The sequence below is a fragment of the Budorcas taxicolor genome, chromosome 19 (genome assembly GCF_023091745.1).
Source record: "Budorcas taxicolor isolate Tak-1 chromosome 19, Takin1.1, whole genome shotgun sequence".
In the NCBI taxonomy this organism is placed as follows: Eukaryota; Metazoa; Chordata; class Mammalia; order Artiodactyla; family Bovidae; genus Budorcas; species Budorcas taxicolor.
In genome coordinates, this window is record NC_068928.1 from 55,917,648 (window position 1) to 55,939,765 (window position 22,118).

At 57.0% G+C, this 22,118-nt stretch overlaps 1 protein-coding gene across 2 annotated transcripts; it reads left to right on the forward strand.

The window, feature by feature from the left end:
* The first annotated feature begins 5,894 nt into the window (after positions 1-5,894).
* On the forward strand, positions 5,895-17,019 carry FDXR (ferredoxin reductase). 2 transcript variants are annotated; one of them, XM_052657968.1, is made up of 12 exons: positions 5,895-6,019; positions 6,806-6,903; positions 11,227-11,322; positions 11,521-11,643; positions 11,780-11,893; positions 12,201-12,302; positions 14,392-14,499; positions 14,726-14,810; positions 14,943-15,142; positions 15,226-15,397; positions 16,211-16,381; positions 16,518-17,019. In XM_052657968.1, exons 1-12 carry the CDS (start codon positions 5,941-5,943, stop codon positions 16,646-16,648), a joined length of 1,479 nt encoding a protein of 492 aa, XP_052513928.1. In that variant the 5' UTR covers positions 5,895-5,940; the 3' UTR covers positions 16,649-17,019. The 2 variants fall into 2 exon arrangements, with proteins under 2 accessions (XP_052513928.1, XP_052513929.1); XM_052657969.1 differs by lacking the exon at positions 15,226-15,397 and having other exon boundaries at positions 14,945-15,142.
* The last annotated feature ends 5,099 nt before the right edge of the window (positions 17,020-22,118 follow it).

Consider the following 22,118-nt stretch of genomic DNA (forward strand, 5'->3'; position numbering starts at 1 on the left):
GATGAGGGTAGCAAGGGGGTAAGTGGCTTTGAGCAGGACCTTGGCTAGCTCTCCAAGTCGGCTTTGTTTGTGATGTTCCCATGGGGTGGAAGAATTCTCAACTGGGAGAGGGAGAAAATGACTGGGAGGGTAGCTGAGGCTGGAGAGGGGTTATGGGAACAGGCACTGGAGGTCAGATGGCCTTGGAGAGGAGAGGAAGGAGGGGGAGAAGGATGGGGATTCAGACACAAGAGCCAGGAGTCAAGGGCCACGCTTAGCTGTGAAAGGAATGTCTGCAGCCTGGGAGTGAGGCGGAGATGTAAGGGAGTGACCAATGCCAGCTGGAGGAAGAGGCTGGGTACTGGGGATGCCACTGAGATCCAGCCCAAAGCCGATGGCCTGGATAGAGAGCTGGGAGCAGCGCTGCCTGGAGGCTGGATGAGAAAGTGGGAGGCAGGGCCCGGCTGGAGGCTGAGGGAGGGTCAGAAAAGGAGGCTGGACCTCTGACACAAGGCCAGAGCAGTTAGTTTAAAACAGGGTTTCTCATTTTGGCACTGTGACGTTTTGGCCAGATAATTCTTTGTCGTTGGGGGGCCTCTGTTGTGCATTGTAGGATGTTTAGTCACCTCTCTAGCTTCTATCCACTAGCTTGCCAAGTTGTGACAATCAAAAACATCTCCAGTCATTGCCAAATGTCTCCTGGTTGGGGGGCGAGCGGCAAAAACCCTCTCTGGTTGAGGACACGCAAGTCTCTCCTGAGTGCATGATCGCCTTGTTTTTCAGTGAAGTCCTTGGACAAGGTGAAGGGCATGCTGACCCTGATAAAGGGGAGGCTGAATGCCAGCACGTGGGGTGGGTGGAGGGGAGAGGGGCAGGCGAAGGTGTTCTCTGAGCCTGGTCCCGTGAGAGCACTCGTCTCTGGTGTGGCCTTAGGCGGCTCTGCTGAGTAGCTCCCACTTGCCTGGCCAGGTCCATTCCCCTCTCCTCTACCCTGCCCTTCTCTCTGGAAGCCCACAGCTCCTGGCCAGTGCCCTCTCCTCCTGCTGCAGCTCTTGCTACTTCTGGAACAGCTCCTTCTTTTTGCTCCTTCAGGGCCTAGGGTGAAAGTGGCTTCCAGCTGTTGATCACCCCCCATCACCACCACGCTGGGGGGCACTTCACCACATCCTTCATCCTGCCACACCTCTGCACAAAGTTCCTTCATTAAACTCTCTTCAATCAGCCCCTCTGAGCACACCATCTGGTTCCTGCCGGGAGGCTGACTGACAGAGCAGTTTCGGATCCAAGCAGCCCTCTTGGAAGGAGCCAGGCTTGGCAGCCTCCCCCACCTCCTGCTCTGCTATACGTTATTGATGCTCTTTTGAAATGCACTGGCAACTCAGAAATGGCCTTAAGGTCTGGGAATGTGATTAATCAAACTGCTAATTCTCCACATGAAAAGTGCAACATCAGAAAAGGCCCCCTTGCACACTCCTGGCTAATGATTAAAACCATCCTAATATAACCAGTGACTCACTATTACTGATCTGGGCCTGAGTGGGGAATGGGCTGAAGTTGGAGGCCCTGGTACCAGACCTGGCTACCCAGCAGGCCCCCAAGAACACTCTATCACTTTGAGGCTTGATTTGCTGTTACTCTGGGATTGTGACTGGGATTGACTGGGCCTTGAGAAATGAGGGGAGGTGACAGGAGTGAATGAAGCCCTTTAAGGGCTCTGCAGAGACCTAATGTCTAATTTACAGAGACATACTGGAGGGGATAATATTTATGATGATGTTAGCTAACATCAATTCAGAACTTATGGCACATTTTTAACCTATACTATCTTAACTTAAAAATTATTTATTAGACTTTTCCGGGTCTTAGTTGCAGCATATGGGATCTAGTTCCCTGACCAGGGATAAAACCCTGGCCCCTGCATTGGGAGCTCGGAGTCTTAGCCACCGGACCACCAGAGAAGTCCTTATGCTATCTAACTTTAATCTTTACAGGAAATCGGTACTATTTCCCCCTCATATTGTGAAGATAAGCCTTAGAGAGATTAAACTTATCAACGTCATATAGCTTGTATGTGGAGGAAGAAAGATTCAAACCTGGTGTGTCCAACTCCAGAATTCCTGCTCTTAACCACCAGAGATACCACCTGTGGGCAGAGAGCACTCTAGGGCTTTATACGGTGTCTATCCTGAATCTCCTTCTCTTCCTCCCATGTGAGAGGATAATAAATGGAATGTTAAGACATGTACATCCATTATGTGCCTGGCAGTGTGTAAACTCTGGGGATAAGAGTGTGATTGGGCCCCAGTCTCCTGGAGCTTACTGTCTAGTGCAGGAATCGAGAAACCTTTTTGGTGAAATGTTAGATGGTAAATATTTGGGGCTTTGTGGATGATATGGTTTCTGTCACAACTATTCAACTGTGCCATCAAAGTGCAAAAACAGCCAGAGGCAATATGTAAAGAAATGAACATCACTGTGTTCTGTGTTTTTTGCCATGCTGTGAGACTTGTGGGATCTTAGCTCCCATACCAGGTATCAAACATAGGTCCTGGCAGTCTTAGCACTGAGTCCTAATCACTGGACTGCCAGGGAAGTCCCTAAATTCTTTTCTTTAAAATTTTATGTAATTTTCACATGTCACAGAATATTATTCTCTAATTTTAGAAAAACCATTTAAGAATGTAAGTCATGAACTTCTGGGTTATACAAAGACAGGTGGTGAGAGGAATTTGTGCTACAAACTATAGCTTGCTTATTCCTGGACTGATGGGAGGAGTACAAAACACAATGGCTTATTAGAAATCCTTCCCTGGTGGCTCAGACGGTAAAGCGTCTGCCTGCAATACGGGAGACCCAGGTTCGATCCCTGGGTTGGGAAGATCTCCTGGAGAAGGAAATGGCAACCCACTCCACTATTCCTGCTTGGAGAATCCCAGGGATGGAGAAGCCTGGTAGGCTACAGTCCATGGGGTTGCAAAGAGTCAGACACGACTGAGTGACTTCACTTTATTAGAAATCAGAGCAGTATTTACTTCTCAGTGAAGGGAAGTAAGTGAAAGGGAAGGGAAGTAAGTGGAAGGGAAGGGAAGTGTCTAGAAGGGGCAAAAGGAGCTCCTGCAAGTGCTGGCCAAGTTCTACTTCGTGATCTAAGTCAAGGTTACATCTTGTGATGATTCATCAACCAGTACACTTACGGTTTGTGCAGTTTTCTGTTCATCATACTTTGTAAAGAAAAAAAAAGTCTGCCATTCCAGTTCTACAAGGATCAAGCTATTAGCTACCGCAATCACTCAGCAACAATGTTCCCAAGGGGAATTCACCATGCAGAAAAACAGGAAGTGTTCTGTGCTTTGTATGTTGCTGTTTTAGTCCCTAAATCATGTCTGCCTCTGTTGGGACCCCATGGACTGTAGCCCTTCAGGCTCCTCTGTCCATGGGATCGCCCAGGCAAGAATACTGAAATGGGTTGCCTTTTCCTGCTCCAGCAGATCTTCCTGACCCAGGGTTTGAACCCATGTCTCCTGCACTGGCAGGTGGATTCTGTACCACTGATCCACCTGGGAAGCCCTGTGCTTTGGACATACTGCTGCTGCTGCTGCTACTGCTAAGTTGCTTCAGTCGTGTCCGACTCTGTGCGACCCCATAGATGGCAGCCCACCAGGCTCTGCCGTCCCTGGGATTCTCCAGACAAGAATACTGGAGTGGGTTGCCATTTCCTTCTCCAATGCATGAAAGTGAAAAGTGAAAGTGAAGTCGCTCAGTTGTGTCCGACTCTTAGCGACCCCATGGACTGCAGCCTACCAGGCTCCTCCATCCATGGGATTTTCCAGGCAAGAGTACTGGAGTGGGGTGCCATTGCCTTCTCCAGTAACAGCCTATCTACACAGAATATTTATGATGTACAATTTGAGTTAACCCAGGAATCTACTGTGTAGTATGGAATTCAAACAGCAAACGAGATCCAGATCCTACCACCCACCAGGAGACCTCAAGTGAGGCACGCAGCCCCTGTGGAAGTTGAGGAGCAATTATGATTTAAAGCATCACAACCAAATGAGTCTTAGATAGTCTATTCTGGAAGCACTGAGAAAGGAAAATTGCTGTAGTACCCTAGATGAGACCTGTTGTTTAGAAAAGGGCAGTTAAAGATGTTAAAAAAAAAATTACAAGTCAAGAAATTTCAGAGGGTAAACTGGCTGTGAGATTATATCCCGTATCAAGGTTATCAGAGACAAAGTGGAAGTAAGGAGTCTACTTTTCCCTTGTGTTCTCTTTGCTGGGCTTCCCTAACAGCACTTTGGGTAAATAATGTATGTACTTGTTCCTTCTCGTATGATCACATCAAGTGAGAAAGGATTTAAACAATGAAGCAAAAAAGCAGACAAGGGGGTAGGTCACATTTTAGCATGTCATTGCTGTCTAGCTAGGACATAAACAGTGACTGTCTTTCTCAACTTTATTGTCAGAAAATGATAAATATGATATACTGGCCCCTAGATAGTTAAGTTATATAGCTAACGAAAAATTCCAGTGACTCCAGATTCTTGCATCTTCCCATACATGGAAAAGCACTAAAATCATTAACTCAAGATGTGTGTTCTTTGTGGTTAACAGTAATCTTTTTTGCTTGATTATATGTTATTTCCAGCGGGAAAAAAAAAAGTTTATAAATATCTTGGCTCCTCCCTTACCTCTCTGAAGCAGTGTCTCCGAGGAATCTGAGAGGCTGGCTTCCTGGGCAACAGTCCTCAGGAAGGTGCCAGAATAAAACTGAACTCACAACGTGTACATTGTGCATTATTCTTTCAGCTGACAACGTCAAATAAAAAGATAACTTAAGAATGATAAAGCAGTTTAATAAGTAATGAGGAACTGGAGTGTTAAGGGGATAAAAACGGGAGCTAACCGGGCTTGGGAGACGACGGGTCAGGGAAGGCTTCTTCAAGGATGTGCCTGACAGGAGGGCCCTAGGGGCAGGGGGTGGGAAAAGGCGGCATCACAAGTATTGGGTCAGATGTCACTAGGGCTGTATTTAAAAATACATCTTGTTCATTATGAATTTTTTGCCTTAATTTTCATCTTTTAAAACATTGCATTACAATATTATTACCTCGATTTCTGAGGGTTTTGGCGCCCTCTTAAATTCTGCACTCGGGGCCAGTGCAAAATTCGCCTCCGTCTATCCCAGCTTGTTGGACGAGGGTGGGAAACCTGGCTCTGTCCTTAGTACAGAGGGCAAGACCCTCCTGCTGGTCCCTCATCTTTGTAAAGGGGAGGACGGTTACGCAACAAGATCACCGAAGGGTCGGACCAGGTACCACGCGCCGGAGAAAGTGCCGCGGGAAGACCCTTTTCCCAGACTTCCGGACTTCATCCTTATTACCCAATGGGAGGGGAGGTGCGCTTGAACCCGGCTTGTGATTGGCTGGGACCGAAACGAGCCGGGATAGGCTCTCAAAGGGGAACGGCGCCTTGAGTCATCAGCGAGCGACGAGAGCCTTTAGAGGAAGCAGGTAAGTAAACTAAGCTCCTTTCTAATTGGCTCGATCTTTCAGGAGGGCTGAAACAGCAATGGGGATTTGCTCTCCTCCAAGTCTAGGCTCCAGATAATTGGAGAAAAGGTGAAGACGGGGGAGAAGTTTATTGCGTCACTTACTGCCCGGAAGTCCTGGGGGGCGAGCCTTCAGAGGAAGGGGGTGGGTTGCGGGGGCGGACCTTTCCCTGTGGGGCGGTGGGGATAGAGCCACCGCGCCTTTCGGTCCTGAAGCATTGGAGGCGGGCTTGGGGGCGGGGTCGAACCTGTGGGCGGAGGGCCAGAGGAAGGGCTGGGGCGGGGCCGTGCCTGTGGGCGGGGCCGGGCCGGGGCGGGGCCAGGGAAGGGCCGGGGCGGGGCCGGACCCGGCGCGGGAGTGCGGGGCAGCCGGCAGAGTTTGGCCCCCGGGCTGGTTCCTCTTCCCAGGCATGGCTCCGCGCTGTTGGCGCTGGTGGCCCTGGTCGTCTTGGACTCGGACTCGGCTGCCTTCTTCCAGGAGCATCCAAAGTAGGAGCAGAGCCCCTCTAGGGCTGGGTGGGAGTTCGGGAAGGCCTGCGAACGATCCCGTGAGAAGTGGGAGCCGAGCCGGGGCAGGGCTGGAGAGGGGAGAGGGAGGGGACCAGTGCTGAGACTGGAGGGGTGCACTCATGTAGACGGAGTGGGGGCGGTGTCCAGGGGCAGATGACAGCCTGTGCGCCAAGGTGTGAGACTGCTGGGGTGAGACAGGGGTCAACAAAGGTGCGAAGGGGAGACCATGATGTCCACAGGCATGAGAAGGAGTGAATGAGGGGGATAAGGAGGTCTGTGGGGCAGGAGGGAAGTCTGAAGCAGGAGTCTATATGGGTGATAGAGGGCTCTGTGGAAGGAGAGGAGTTAGAAGAGGTAAAACGGGGCATTGTGGGGAGATCCACAGGGACGAGATTGGGTGATACTGGGTCTGTTGGAAGATGTGGTATTCTAGCTGAGTGGGTCGGGAAAACCCAGTAAGAAAAATTAAGCAGTGCTGAGCAGTCCAGAGCACCACTTCAGGGGTGATGGGGAGTGTTGAGTAGGCCCTCTAAAGCGGGCTCTGGATGTGGGTGAGATGGGGGCTCTGGGTGGACACACAACCTTTGGGGATTCAGATGGAATAAGGGACCCTGGCAAATGTCGAAGCTTCGAGGAAAAAGAGAAGGAGGATGCATATGAGGGTGAAGCCTGGAAAACTCCGTCTTCTCTTCGACATTTAAGTTGGGATTTGGCACAGGTGAGGGAGTCTTGTTCTGACCTTCCGCCCCCATCCCCCCACCCTAGACTTCGGCCAGCACTTCTCCACACAGGAGCAGACCCCCCAGATCTGTGTGGTCGGCAGTGGCCCAGCTGGCTTTTACACGGCCCAGCACCTGCTAAAGGTAAGCCACTTCCCCCTGGTTCCTTTTCCCAAGATTCACCCGCTGCTCCAGTCCTAAGTGCAAGCCCCACTCCTTTGGGTTTTAAAAGCACTCCTGGATTCCTGATGGGGAAGAGGCTCCCAGCCCATCTGGACAGGACACTTCATACATGCTTTGTAACCTGGGGCTCCCCATTCTAGGTCCTCAGCTCGGAGAGAGTGTGTTTGCCTCTTGGGTGGTGGTTCGTGGCAGACAGTTGGCTATGCTTTCCTGGCCAAGTACTCCAAGGAGCTTACTCCAGACCTGCAGGATATCTTTTTCCTGCCCCTCATCTTCCCTTCTTTCTCCTCTCTCTCCTCTCTGTTCCCAATGTCCTGCCTCTTGAGGCCACCCCCTCTTCTCAAGGCCCTTTTAACTTTAGGCGCCTCATTGCACTCTCCTTGCCGATAGTTCCAGCCCTCCCCATGCCATGCTGTTTTTTTAGCCTGCTCTCCACTCCCCATCCCACCCCTTCCCCCCACCCCATGGCCAGAGTCTCAGGGTTTATAGTACTAGCCTTGGCGGGCAGGGCCCCAAGGTTGCTGGTTACCCTTGAAACATCGGCAGGCCTTGGTGGGGCGGAAGTCGGGGATGGGAGAGGGGTGCGTGCGAGTTCAGCTGACTGAGACATAGGACAATGACCTTGCTGTGGAGAGACAAGAGAAAGGATGACTATGTTAATTGCACACTCTACTCAAAAAGTAGGGTGATCAACCTTCCCAGTTTGTCTAGGGTGTGAGGCTTTCAATCTTAAAGCTGGGAGGGTCTTGGGGAGGCCAGGATGAGTTGGTCCCCCTGCTAGAAAGTGACCTAAGCTCACCTTCCAAGCAGCACAGATAAAAGAGCTAATTACAGTGAAGTGACCAGTAAGAGCCTGGTTAGGTGGGGGTCAGTAGGAAAGTGCTTCCTGGAGAAGGTGTGTTTGAGTTGCACTGAAGGAGGCTCCCAGGCTCTGGAGAGGGTCTCCCACATGTGGGGCTTCATTACAGGTCAGTTTCCATGTGTTACGACAGACATGGGTACTGGGAGGGAGACCAGGGATCTTCCACGGCTTGTGTAAGGGGAGCTATGTGAGCAGAGCCTGAAATCTGGGGAGAGGGGGCCTTGCAGGCAGGATCCTCAGTGCCCCTAGTGTGAAAAAAGGCTCTGCCCTGTGCCTGCTTTCCCCATGGGAGGTACTGGGGGTGGGCACCGGGGCCAGTTACAAGCTGGTCCCTGCCCACTGGGAGCTTCAGACTACCAGCTATGGTCCTGCGACAGGAACACGAGGCATGTTTGGGACAGTGACACTAAGCTGAGTCAGGCACTGTCTACACAGCATGTCCTCACAGCCTCAAGACAACTTGTGAAGCAGGTGGCATGATTCTTGCTTCAGAGGTGAGAATGCTGAGGCCAAACGAGGCTGCCCAAGGCCCCACCACTGAGCAGGGAAGGCCTGGGTTCTGAGCGTGGACTGTATGATGGCAGAGCCTGCCCTTAAGGTCCACGCTGGGCCGTTCAGTTATCAAGCACTGGACGCTGACATGATCCAGGCACGGCTTGGCCCTGGGAACATGGGCATGAGCAGGACAGACACGGTTGCCACACTCAAGGACCTGACAGCTTACGTGGGGGGTTGTGGAGTAGAGGAGAAGAGGGTTTACGTGATAGTCTAGGATTCCGATGGGCGAGGGGGCGCTGTGTGCAGGAGGGACACCTAACCCAGCCAGAGGGGGTGATGTCCTTGATCGATGTCTAAAGGACAGAAGGAGGGGTTTGGGGAGGGAGCCCAGAGAGGCCGGGGCACAGATAACTACCTGACAGACACCCAGGGGAAGGGAATGCAGGTTTGGGGGTGGGTGAGTTCAGGAGGTGGGAGGGCGAGAGCAGAGGCTGGAGGATTTGCATGGGCCCGGGTGCTGGGGGCCTGGAAGCCCCTGAGCAGGCTGGACTCCGGCAGTTTCTCTCAGTGCTGTCCATCCCCCTCCCTCCATCAGAGTCCCCTGGGGGACTGGTGAAAAGGCACATTTCTGGGCCTCCTTTCCACCTAATCAAGCCTTGACTGGGGCCCAGGAATCAACATTTGAAAACAGCATGCCTCCCTTTGTCCTGGGGGCGCAGTTGCCACAGGTGATTGGCTTCACCAAAGGGTTTTAGGCTGGGGGGGGAGGGGGGCGGGGGTTGAAAGCACCGTGATTTCGATCTGGAGCTCTCTGCCTGCAGGGCGGGAGGCAGGGCTGGTGGCCAGGAGAGCAGCAGGAGCCGCTGGGGTGGCAGTGGGGAGGATGGAGGTCTGATTGGACACGGACGAGGGGAGTCAGAGAGGAGCCCCAGCTTCTGGCTCAGGGTGGAAGGAAGCCCGGGAACAGAGGGAGAGAGGTTTGGGGGAAGGGGACTGGCTTCTATCCGGATCCGTGTGAGGTGTCTCCGGTGAGCTGTCCAGGGGTCTCAGGCTTGGTAGGAGGGCTGGGCAGAGGAGAGTAGAATGTCATCAGTAAATCCACGGGAATTTGAGGTCATAGGAGGGAATGATGACACCTCTCCAGGGAGTGTCCTGGGCAAGGGGAGGGGACCTCAGATTGGAAGAAGCTCTGAGAATATTCTTGTTAGAGAAGGAATAGAGCAAAGAGGACCTGGGAAAGAACAGCTAGAGGGATTGGAGGGATGGGGGAGAGCTAGGAGGCACCAGTGGTAAAGAATCCGCCTGCCAATGCAGGAGACACGAGATGAGGGTTTGATCCCCGCGTCGGGAAGATCCCCTGGAGGAGGAAATGGCAACCCACTCCAGTATTCTTGCCTGGAGAATCCCATGAACAGAGGAGCCTGGCGGGCTACAGGTGGGGTCCCAAAGAGTCGACTGAAGTGACTTAGCGCTCATGTGAGAGCTAGGAAGGAGGGGCTTCCTGGAAGAGGAGTCCGGTCCTGAGAGAACCAGTGAACAGGTCCAGCGGGTTTAGTCTTGTGGAGGTGGCCTTGGAGAGGGCCCTGTGACCTGGAGGGAAGGCTCCAAGCTGGAAAGAAGGAAAGATAAGATGGAAAGGCACATAGTGTATGATATTGACCTCCAGGCTAAGGAGTTTGGACTTTGTCCTGTGGCCGGGCAGCCAGGGAAGGTTCGGGAGCCAGGCGGTGAGACACAGCCACCACAACTGCAGTGATGGTAATGCCAGCTTTTGATTGAACACTCGCAGCGGGTCTCGCCTGGGGCTGAGGGTGCAGGCCTTGCTCATTGCATCTGGAGCATCACGCCAGAAGGAATGTTCCTTGGTCCAGAGAAGTTAAGAATCATTCCAGCGGCACAGAGTCAGATAGTGGTGGCGCTGGGTCAGCTCCCGTGGCTGTTGACTCCAAAACTTCAGCTCTTCAAGGGCACAGTGAGGTCAGTGGCGAGGAGGGAGGTGGTTTTTGTGCCACCTGTGGATGGCACTGATGGGGAGAGTCAGCAGGCACGATGGGCAGTGGGGGGGCCTGGACTTGGACACAGGCAGTGAGCTTCCCAGGTGGTGCTAGTGGTCAAGAACCCGCCTGCCACAGCAGGAGACATAAGAGAACACCGGTTCGATCCCTGGGTCGGGAAGATCCCCTGGAGGAGGAAATGGCAACCCACTCCAGTATTCTTGCCTGGAAAATTCCCATGGACAGAAGAGCCTGGTGGGCTACAGTCCATGGGGTCGCAAAGAGTTGGACACGACTGAGCAACTCAGCACACACACAGGTATAAGTTTCCAAGGGTGGGTCTCAGGTCATCCACAGGCTGGGCATTTCTAGAAGCGTCAAAGGGTTCTAGGACAGGGCTGTGTGTCACACCTGACCCAAGCAGATGGAGAAGCTCTCCTGATACAGCTCCGGTGGAGGGAAAGCTGCCGCCTTTCTCAGCTGGCCCGTGGCCTCGCCGTCTCGGTGGGCTGGTGGTCCTTGAAGTCAGGCCTTGGCTGCCCTGGCTCTGGTCTGCCCATCCCTCTAGCCTGGCTCTCTAGGCAGGTGAGGACAGATGGGCCTTTCTCTCTCCTGTGTCCTCAGCCCACTGAGCGGGGCTGTCCTGCTTTGCCTTGGGAAGGGCAGACTTAGCCTCTGCTTCAGCCCCACCAGGGCTTCCCAGGAGGCCTACCCATGCAGGAAATGCAGGCGATGTGGGTTCCATCCTTGGGTCGGGAAGATCCCCTGGAGGAGGAAACGGCAACCCACTCCAGTATTCTTGCCTGAAGAATCCCATGGACAGAGGAGCCTGGCGGCCTACGGTCCACAGGGTTGCAAAGAGTCAGCCACGGCTAAAGCGACTTAGCACGCAAGACACTTGGCCCCACCAGCCGCTGCCCTCTCCCCCAGCACCACTCCCGGGCCCACGTGGATATCTACGAGAAACAGCTGGTGCCCTTTGGCCTGGTGCGCTTTGGCGTGGCGCCCGACCACCCCGAGGTCAAGGTGGGTATCTCTGAGCTCAGAGCGAGGGTTGAGAGACTTTGGTCAAGATGCGGGGAGGAGGGAGGCTCCCGGACTTCATGGGGTGACCCCAGGCTCTCTGGAGGGAGTGACACCCCAGACACTGTGGGGTGAGGGTGGCATTGCCGTGGACCCTGGCGCTGCCCCACCCTCTAACCCCTCCCCCGCTGGGCCTGGCAGAATGTCATCAACACCTTTACCCAGACGGCCCGCTCTGACCGCTGTGCCTTCTACGGCAACGTGGAGGTGGGCAGGGATGTGACCGTGCAGGAACTGCGGGACGCCTACCACGCTGTGGTGCTGGTGAGTGCAGGCAGGTGGCGGGGGTGGTGGCTGGGGGAACGCTATGGAGAAGGAGCTGGAAGGAGGCCAGTGGGAGCCTGGGCGCTGGGCTGCCCAGTCCCTTAGCTGCCACTGAGGCCTCTGGGTCTGTCCTCAGAGCTATGGGGCAGAGGACCATCAGGCCCTGGATATCCCTGGTGAGGAGCTGCCTGGCGTGTTCTCGGCCCGGGCCTTCGTGGGCTGGTACAATGGGCTTCCTGAGAACCGGGAGGTGAGTTTTGGGAGCCCTCCCCCGGCCTCTTCCTGCCCACTCCTCAGCCAGCTCTTGGCTCCCATAGCTGGGGGAAGGGGCAGCCACAGGCCTGGGAGGTGGCCGGTGAGATGAGACGTGAGGCATCAGGCTGGCCAAGGAGGGAGGCTTCTGGGAAGAGGGGGTGATGGGTGGTGGGGGCGGGACCTGGGTTGAAGCTCTGAGCACGGAGGAGCCTGAGGCTATGACTGGGGATGGGGCATGAGGCTGAGGTCAGCCTGACTGAGGCCCAGGCTGGGTGAGCCTCATCCCGACCTCTGCCCCTCAGCTGGCCCCAGACCTGAGCTGTGACACCGCCGTGATTCTGGGGCAGGGGAACGTGGCTCTGGACGTGGCCCGGATCCTGCTGACCCCACCCGACCACCTGGAGGTGAGTGGGTAGGTCGGGCTGCAGGGGTGGGAGTGGGGGGTTACACCAAGGAGAGGAGGCCCCTGCCTTCAGGGTTTGGGCCTCGTCCCTCCAGGCTGAACTCAGCGCCTGCTTCCCCACATGCCGGGCAGAGGCCTTCTAAACGGCAGCTTTATCTCATGCTATTTCCTCATCACTTTCTGTAGCTACGTAGGCTTTTTATTTTTATTTTTATTTTTTATTTATTTATTTTTTCTACGTAGGCTTTTTAAAAGGAAAAGTTTTCAGTGTACACACACCACTGCCCCTGCTCACAACCCTCTCAACACACCTCCTATGTGTGCGCATGCATGCTACATCGCTAAATTGTGTCCGACCCTTTGTGACCCAACGACTGTAGCCCACTAGGCAGCTCTGTCCATGGGATTCTCCAGGCAAGAATAACTGGAGTGGGTTGCCATGCCCTCCTCCAGGGGAAGTGAAAGTTGCTCAGTCATGTCTGACTCATTGCGGTTGGATAGTCCATGGAATTCTCCTAGGCTAGAACACTGGAGTGGGTAGCCTTTCCCTTCTCCAGGGGATCTTCCAGACCCAGGGATCAAACCCAGGCCTCGCACATTGCAGGTGGATTCATCTTTAATTAATTTTTAAAGATAATTTCAGTTAGTTTATTTCTGGCTGTGTCGGGTCTTCGTTGCTGTGCAGGCGTTTCTCCAGCTGCACTGAGCAGGGGCTGCTCTCTGGTCGCGGTGCGAGGGTCTCATCGCGGCGGCTTCTCTTGTCTCAGAGCACAGGCTGTAGGGCGCGTGGGCTTCAGAGGTCGCAGCTCCCGGGCTCTAGAGCGCAGGCTCAGCAGTTGTGGCGCACGGGCTTAGTTGCTCCAGAGCACGTGGGATCTTCCCGGATCAGGAATTGAGCCCATATCTCCTGCATCAGCAGGCGGATTCTTGATTGCCGAACCACCAGGGAAACTCACCTGTATTCATCTTTTAGTTCCTGGTTCAGTTGTTCCTTCCTCCAGGAAACCTTCCAGGACCATCCTGAGTAGGTCTACCTCCCCTCCTTCGGTGGATTCGGCTACTTTTTGTTTCAAAGTATGTCACCACTGCAGTGTTACACTATTAATGAATATTTGATAAGCCTCTCCCCGCCCAGGTCAGAAGCTCTGTGCGGCCGGCACCACGTCTCTTTTGTTCACCATTGACACTGCCTGCTAGCCCCTTGCACACTTGGTAAACACTTGTTGAATGAAGATAGTCAGCCTGGTTTGCTACTCAGTTCAGTTCAGTTGCTCAGTTGTGTCCGACTCTTTGCGACCTCATGGACTGCAGCACGCCAGGCTTACCTGTCCATCACCAGCTCCCAGAGCTTGCTCAGACTCTTGTCCATCTAGCTGATGATGCCATCCAACCATCTCATCCTCTGTCGTCCCTTTCTCCTTCTGCCTTCAATCTTTCCCAGCATCAGGGTCTTTTCCAAGGAGTCAGTTCTTCATATCAGGTGGCTAAAGTATTGGAGTTTCAGCTTCAGCATCAGTCCTTCCAGTGAATATTCAGGACTGATTTCCTTTAGGACGGACTGGTTTGATCTCCTTGTAGTCCAAGGGACTCTCAAGAGTCTTCTCCTACACCACAGTTCAAAAGCATCAATTCTTCCACGCTCAGCTTTCTTTATAGTCCAACTCTCACATCCATATATGACTACTGGAAAAACCATAGCTTTGACTAGACCGACCTTTGTTGGCAAAGTAATGTCTCTGCTTTTTAATATGCTGTCTAGGTTTATCATAGCTTTTCTTCCAAGGAGCAAGCATCTTTTAATTTCATGACTGCAGTCACCATCTGCAGTGATTTTGGAGCCCAAGAAGATAAAGCCTGTCACTGTTTCCATTGTTTCCCCATCTGTTTGCCATGAAGGGATGGGACGGGTTTGCTGCCAGTTGGAACCATTTGCAGAATTGGCGGCAGTGCTCTGTCTGGCCACCAGAGGGCACAGTGTTGCCATTTCAGGCTGCCAGCCTTCTCACCGCCCAGGCTCTGGACACCAGCAAACGGAGAGTCCGCTTCCGCTGTCAGTTTCCAGTGACTTTAAGGTCCTCCTTTTGTGCCAGAAAACGGACATCACTGAGGCTGCCCTGGGAGCCCTGAGACAGAGTCGGGTGAAGACGGTGTGGATCGTGGGCCGACGTGGACCCCTACAAGTGGCCTTCACCATAAAGGTGCTGGGGTCTGAGGGCCAGGGGCCAGGGTCCCTTGGGAGGTGTGGCAGGGCAGAGCTGCCCGGAGTGGACGAGGGGGAGCCAGGCAGGGCCCCCTGGGGCCCAGTGCCTTCCGTGGTGGTGGGTGGCGGTGGTGTTTCCCCTGGGCTGGGTTCTGGGGTGGGCTCAGGAGTGGACATCTCTCTGGACCTGACCCTCTCGCCCGCTCCCCACCCCCACCCCCAAGGAGCTTCGGGAGATGATTCAGTTACCAGGAACTCGGCCCATGTTGGATCCTGTGGATTTCTTGTGTCTCCAGGACAGAATCAAGGGTGAGGGGCCCTTTCCTGGCTCTCCAGCTCACTAGGAGGGGATGGTCTAGGTCAGAGAGGGCTAGGGGGAGGGCATGTGGGGAGAGGGCTGGAACCCAGACACTGCCCTGAGATGTCCTGCGTTGCTGACAGAGGCTGCTCGCCCAAGGAAGCGGCTGATGGAACTGCTGCTTCGAACAGCCACGGAGAAGCCAGGAGTGGAAGAGGCTGCCCGCCGGGCATCAGCCTCCCGCGCCTGGGGCCTCCGCTTCTTCCGAAGCCCGCAGCAGGTCCTGCCCTCGCCAGATGGGTGGCGGGTGGCAGGCATCCGCCTGGCAGTCACCAGACTGGAGGTGAGTCTCCTGTTCCCCAAAGACACCCCCGTTCTCAAGTCTCCCTACCCCCCAGCCTGGTGTTTCCCACACTTTCCCCACAGGGCATTGGAGAGGCCACCCGGGCAGTGCCCACTGGGGACGTGGAGGACCTCCCCTGTGGGCTGGTGCTGAGCAGCGTTGGGTATAAGAGCCGCCCCATCGACCCCGGTGTGCCCTTTGACCCCAAGCTTGGGGTCATTCCCAATATGGAGGGCCGGGTTGTGGATGTGCCAGGTGAGAGGGCGTGGCCGGGGCCCCGGGAGGCTGGTGTCTCTCAGGGCTGTTTCACATTCATTCCTTCATCAGGTGATACGCATTGAGAAACTGTTCTGAGTCAGGCCTGTGACTCAGCCCCACCCACCTCCTGGCCCTGCGAGAAGTCCCCAGTGTAGCTGAGATGCCCGCTCGTATGTCTGGTTATTAAGTCGGGCCCTGGGCTAGGCCAGGGCTGAGACTAGAGAGGAAGCAGCAGCTTAATCCTTGTCCTCTGCAAGTTACCAGCCTGGTTACGTATGTGTGCTGTGCTCAGTTGCTCAGTCCTGTCCCACCCTTTGTGACCCCATGGACTGTAGCCCACCAGGCTCCTCTGTCCACGGGGATTCTCTGGGCAAGAATGGTGGAGTGGGTTACCATGCCCTCCTCCAGGGGATCGTTTTAACCCAGGGATCAAACCCAGGTCTCCTGCATTGCAGGCGGATTCTTTAATGTCTGAGCCACCAGGGAAGCCCAAAAAATCACATACCTATCTAGTTATTAATTCATTCAGTCAGTGTTTACTGAGAGCCTGCTGAAGCAAGGCGACAGGACCCAGCTCCTACAGGGAGTGCCAAGATGCAGGGACCCTAAGGTGTAAGGTGGGGGGCGGTGCATGGTGAGAACACCTGGGTGTGTTTGGGGAGGAACTGAGGGCAGTGGTGGCAGATGAGTGGGCCCCGCTGACAGGTGCTGGGGGCCATCCTCCCGGCATGTGTGTCCTGGGGCTCAGGCTTGCCAGGGTGCCCAGGCCACTCCCCATTCCTTCGCCCTCTGTCAACCCCACACCCCCAGGCCTCTACTGCAGCGGCTGGGTGAAGCGGGGACCCACGGGTGTCATCACCACCACCATGACTGACAGCTTCCTCACCGGCCAGATTCTGCTGCAGGACCTGAGGGCCGGGCACCTGCCGTCTGGCCCCAGGCCGGGCTCTGCAGCCATCAAGGCCCTGCTGGACAGCCGAGGTCTGGGCCCCGTGTGAGCTCCCAGGAGTTGGGGGGGGGGGGGCGTCTGGGGGAGGTCCCTGGGCCGGAAGGGGGCTGCTCCCCACTGGGGCAAGGGAGCAAGTAGAAGCCCTGAGCCATCTTCCCTCTGCCGCAGGGGTCTGGCCCGTGTCTTTCTCGGACTGGGAGAAACTGGATGCTGAGGAGGTGTCCCGGGGCCAGGCCTTGGGGAAGCCCAGAGAGAAGCTGCTGGATCCTCAGGAGATGCTGCGGCTGCTGGGGCACTGAGCCCAGATCCCAGCCCAGCCTGGTGCAGAGAGAAGAGGAGGGTGACCCCAGACCCTAGCTCTGCTTGGAGAAGAGAGGAGGCGCGCTGGGCAGCAGAGAGGCATCGGGCTCAGCCTGAGCGGGACTCTGCACCCCAGCTGCGTTGTCTGCCCGTCCTGGCATACAGCCCTGGCTGCCTCTTCTCCAGGGGTGTGGGAGCACTTTATTGAGCCAGAAGGTCGCTCCTGCCAGTGTGGGTACCTTTCAGCAAGGAGATAACCTTAGTTAGGGATGGAGGCAGGTACAAGCTGACCTCCCTCCCTCCTGTCTCTCTCCTGCTGGACTGTGGAAGGTCCCCAGGTCAGGAATATGCTGGAAATAAAGCACCTGCCACCTAGGGTCACTGGTTCGTGTGTGCGACTTCTTTCCAGGCCCAGGGTCACCTTCCGGCCGCAGCTCCTCTCCAGTCGCCAGGTGGCGCTGCAGAGCCAGCTCCCTGCCCTCAGGGGGGCCGGTGGGGGGTTTTGGCAGCCCCGCCTGGCGCCCACCAGTCTTCCCAGCTTGGCCCTTCTGCTGTGGCCGGCCTGCCTTCTGCCCGCCCTGCAGGCACTCTGTGACCCCAGCCTGCCTGCTCTGCTCGCCCTCCTGTCGGGTCCCCGTCCCTGGTTTGTCTCCAGCACAACCAAGTGCAAGACAAAAAGTGGGAGCCAGGGCGCCGGGGGGCCGCTTGGCCTGCGTGTCCCTGTGGCCCCTCGGACTGGCCCGGGTCCCCCGCTCTCTCATTCCCAACGCCTCCCCGCCTTGTTGCTTTCCAGCTGGATAGACAGGTCTTTGAAAAATAGCACCCCGGTGTCCCTAGCGTGTTCATCATCTTTTTACCAGCCCCCCAAGCTGCCGGCCTCACTTTACAGACTGGGGGTGAATCCTCGAAATTAACCAGCCCAAGGTCACACACCTAGTGAGCCTGGGGCTCGAACCCAGGGCTGCGGGCAGCCTGTCTTCTCCGAGTCCGTGGGGTCTGGGGACACGGGGAGAAGGGACACGCCGGCGGGGTGGGCCGGCCGGGGCGGGGCGGAGGCGGCGGGCCCCGGTGGGGCGGGCCCGCGCGGGTGGCGGCGGCGGCGGCCAGCGCTCCGACACAGCCGGCCGGCGAGCCCTGGGAGCCGGAGGCGCGGCGCGCCGCCCAGCTCGGGACGGAACCCGGCGCCGAGTGGGCCACCGGAGGGGCGCGGGGCGCGGGGGCGGGCCCGGCCCCAGCCCGGCAGGCCGCGCCACGGGCACCGGCCCCGCAGGCGCCCCTGCCCAGGCGCCCGCCAAGCTAGGACAGAGCGCGCCAGCGCGCGGAGCGGAGTCGCCGGGACTCGCACCGCGCGGGAGGCGGCCGGCGCGGGCTCTGGGCGCGGGCGCAGCGCCCCTTCCCCCGGTGAGTGGTGGGCGGCGAGCGGGGGGCGCCAACTTCGCCGCCAACTCGGGGCTGGGCTCCGGCGCCTCGCGGGGAAGGACGGCGGGGACAGACGCGGGGCACCGGGGAGAGTCTGGCGGGCGTTCGGAGCCCGAGGTGGGTGGAGCTGGGGGTCCGGGACCTGGGGCACCCGGCCTGGGGGTTCAGACTCAGGCGGGCGGGGACGAGGTGTGGGAGAGAGGCCGAGGGGCCAGGCGCGCGCGGCGGACGCGAGGGAAGGACGTGGGCGAGGCGCCCAAGACGTTCGTCTCCCGGGTCACCGAGCACTCCGGCCCCCGTTTTCGCCAGGCGCCGCGGCACCGCTGGGGAGGGGGCGTTGCGGGGACGCAGGAGTCGGGGCTAGGAGCCCCGCAACTGTTGCTGCGGGAAGCCAGACGGGGCTTGGGGAGCTGGAGCTGTGGCTGAGCTGAGCCAGAGCGAAGAGGGCTGGAGAGGGCGCGGAGCAGAGAGGACCAAAGGGGCTGTCGGTGGCTCCAGCAGCCGGCCGCCTGCTCCCGGGAGGTCGGCCGAGGCTCTGCCCTCGCAGTCCCGCCCCGTCACCACCCCCGCCCCCCCGCCAGGTCTTCCCCTTCCAGCTTTTCCTTCGGTGCAACCTCCCTCCTCTGACCTCAGGGAACCAGCGTGGGCTTTACGGGGTGGTGGGATCTCCCCGAACGCTGGCCCCGCGCCTGGCGGACCCAGTCAGGCTCGAGGCTGGGAGGCGAAGGCTGGGCTAAGAAGACCTGGGAGAGGCGAGAGCCCTCCACCCCACGTGCGCCCCGGTGCCGCTAGGCCTTGGCGGCCGCACCAGCGCGTTACTCTGGTTTCCCCCGGCTTCGACCAGGATCCCCGACGGCGGGGAAGGGGAGCCGCAAGCCTCCTGCTGCAGAAAGTGGTTCACGCCTAGGCCTAGGCGGGCAGGGCCAGGGCCATGAGAAGGTAAAGTCACCCAGCGGCCAGACCATCCCCAAGGGTGCATCCCACGAGCTATGGAAAGGTCCTGCCGGGTGAGCGAAGGGGGAATTCCCGCCGGGCCCTGACGCTCACCCTACTGGTCCTAGCCCTGCTCCCCCGGAGGGACTTCGGGCTTGGTCCCCAGCCCTCCAAAGCGCACCGCCCTGACTTCATCCCCGAAATTGAGGAAGGGAATTTGCGGGGTGGGGATGGCCTGCTGTGTCTCAGAGCCCGTCTAGTTTCTGGCTGCGCCAGTCAGCTTCCAAGCTGTTCCTAAACGCGGTATGAGGAATTCGAGTACTAACGTGAAAGGGGCCGAGTAGACCTGGAATCTGATTCCCGAATCTGCCCTAGGGCAGGATTGAGCTGGTACGGCGGCACCCACACCTGCTCGCCTGGCCCCACTTGCCAGGTGAGCTCGGCGCTCCCCACCCGCGGGACTTGGGGCACGATCCAGCTTGGGGCCAGCGGGGATGAGGACCTAGGAGCCGGGGAGGTCCGCAGAGGGCAGCGGCGAGGCGGGGGGCGCGGGGTGCGTGGTGCCCAGTTTGGCCGCCAGGAGGCGTGGCGCGGGTCCCGGCGTCCGGAGCCGCCGCCGCCGCCGCATCGCAAGTGTCCTTGAGCCGCGGGTGACGGTGGCTCTCGCCGCTCGCGCCCCCTTCTCCCGCGGGGGGGAGCCTGATGCCACGTTCCCTATGAATTATTTATCGCTGGCCTAAAAATACCCCGAACTTCACAGCCCGAGTGTAAGAGATTCCCCTGGGGGTCCGAGTGGAATCAGCGGCGAGGGTAGGGGGTGGGGGAGTTAGTCTTGCAGGAGGGAGACCTCGGTGTCCGCGACAGTGGGGGCAAGGGGGAGGGGTGGTCTTCTCCCCTGGCGTCCGGGTTCTCCTCTGGCACTCGGCAGAAGGGAGGCAGGGAAACCCGACGGCAGAGTCGAGGTCGCTCACCCGGTGGGCGCGAATCCAGACGGGCCGCGCAGCTGGGGTCCCTAGGCTCCTCCGGGAAGCGGCGCGGTTGGTGGGTGGGGCTGACTCCGGGGACCCAGGCTCCCGGCCTGGGGTGGGGACGGCCCTCAGCTATCTGGCGTGGCAGAGTGTGTGCACCTCTGTGTGCGGGGAGCCTGCCTGGGATTGGGGGAGCAGAGGAAGAGAGAGAAGAGCTCTAAGCAGGCGGAGGTGTTCCCGCCGTTCAAGGTGATGCTGAGTGTCTCAGAAGACCGACCATTGCCTCCCTCCCCCGGGCTTTTTTGTGGGGTCCGAGTGTTCATTAAGTATTAACAGCCCCTTTGCGAAAGGTGTGGACCCGCAAGTGGGTGGGCAGAGGTCTGGAAGGCAACAGTCCAGCGCCCGAGGTGGGGGCATCCTGAAGTGGGCACGTTGCTGCCACAGGAGCCGTCCCAGAATCATAGCCGGAGCTCCCCAACCGGAGGTGGTGGTGAGGAAGGGCAGCTGGCTTGGGACCAGACCCAGACTCTCTGCGTCCCCACCTGTGCGTCCGCAGCTGCAAGGTACTGAGGCAGGGGCTCTGTGGAAGAGGAATTTACCTGGGGCTCTGAAAGTTCTGGAGTTTGTCGTGTAGACGAGAGAGGCAAAGGGAAGAGGCCATTGCAGCCGGAGGGAGCAAGCCTGGACGGCCCCCAGACTGAAGGGAGGAGGAGGCCCACGGAGGGGAGGCTGGTCAGGGTGTGTTGGGCTCTGTCCGTGGGACCAGGGTGTCCGGGCTTCATGTGTGGGCACCAGGGAGCAGCTGTGCTGTCTGAGGAGGGGTGCAGCGGCCAGAGGACTTTTTTGGCCAGGGGGGCAGGTAGGGTGTGGATGGATGGGAGGTGGAGAGGTGGGAGGCCAGGGGGAGACACGTGGGAGATGGGGTCAGGCTGGGGCTCAGGTCTGACCTTCCTGACTTGCTGGGGAGGCTGGATGCTCTGTGGTGGTGAGACTGTGGAGCCTGAGACTCTTGGAATCTGCCCATTGCTCTTTTTAAAAAAAATGTTTCTTAAATTTATTTTTAATTAGGAGATAATTGCTTTACAATGTTGTGTTAGTTTCTGCTGTACTCCGAAGGGAATCAGCCATGCATGTGAGCTCAGTTGCTCAGTTGTGTCTGGCTCTTTGCGACCCCATGGACTGTAGCCCACCGGGCTCCTCTGGCCATGGGATTCTGTAGGCAAAAATACTGGAGTGAGTTGTCATTTCCTCCTCCAGGGGATCTTCCTGACCCAGAGATCAAACCCATGTCTCTCATGTCTCCTGCACTGGCAGGCACATTCTTGACCACTGTGCCAACTGGGAAGCCTTTCCCATTGCTCTTTGAAGCTTGGGGACTGCCTTGACCGGGCTACCTCCATGCACAGGCATTGTGTGGTCACTCCTGGGGAGAGGCAAGACCTGCCCCAGCTTCCTCTCCTCTCCAGTTCCAGCCCTGGAGGACACCTTCCCATCTGAGAGAGTCTCTGGGGGTGGTGCCCCCTCGGAGCAGATGGAGGACCTGGGTCCTTCATCTACAGTCACGTGGCTGGAAAGAACCAAAATGAGAGCCACATGTAGGCACATTAGAAAAAAGGAAAAAGAAGTGAAATGAATTCTAACACTATATTGTGTCTGAATCAATGTATCTAAAATATTCCTTCAACGTGTGATCAATATAAAGATATTAACAAGATATTTTCTTTTTATAATAAGGAGTTTTTGTTATCCCGTGTGTATTTTACACCTACGGCATACCTCCGTGGGGATGAGCCTCATTTAAGGGCCTGATAATTGCACATGACTGGTGCCTGCTATATTTGACAGCACAGGCCCGGAACTCAGAGCTGGGAGGCAGAAGTAGGGGAGGCTTCAGGCTTCCCAGGGATGGGCAGCTGAGCACAGAGAGCTTGCAGGAGGAGAAAGGAGCGTGACAGTGTCCTTTGCTGGTGTGGTTAGAAACCTCTGATTGAAGGTAGCAGTGAACACGGTGGGCTTATGTCCCTACCCTAGAATCACACTGACATTCATTTTATTTATTTATTCGGCTGTGCTGGGTCTTAGTTGTGACACTTGGGGTCTTTGATCTTTGTTGCAGCATTCAGGATCTTTAGTTGCTGCATGCGAACTC

Bases quoted from the DNA above. Each gene is read 5' to 3' on its own strand.
- FDXR (XM_052657968.1), top strand. From the start codon at position 5,941: ATGGCTCCGCGCTGTTGGCGCTGGTGGCCCTGGTCGTCTTGGACTCGG. The intron at 6,020-6,805 runs GTAGGAGCAGAG...CCCCCACCCTAG, and splicing joins TTCTTCCAGGAGCATCCAAA to ACTTCGGCCAGCACTTCTCC. The intron at 14,811-14,942 runs GTGAGGGGCCCT...CGTTGCTGACAG, and splicing joins TCTCCAGGACAGAATCAAGG to AGGCTGCTCGCCCAAGGAAG.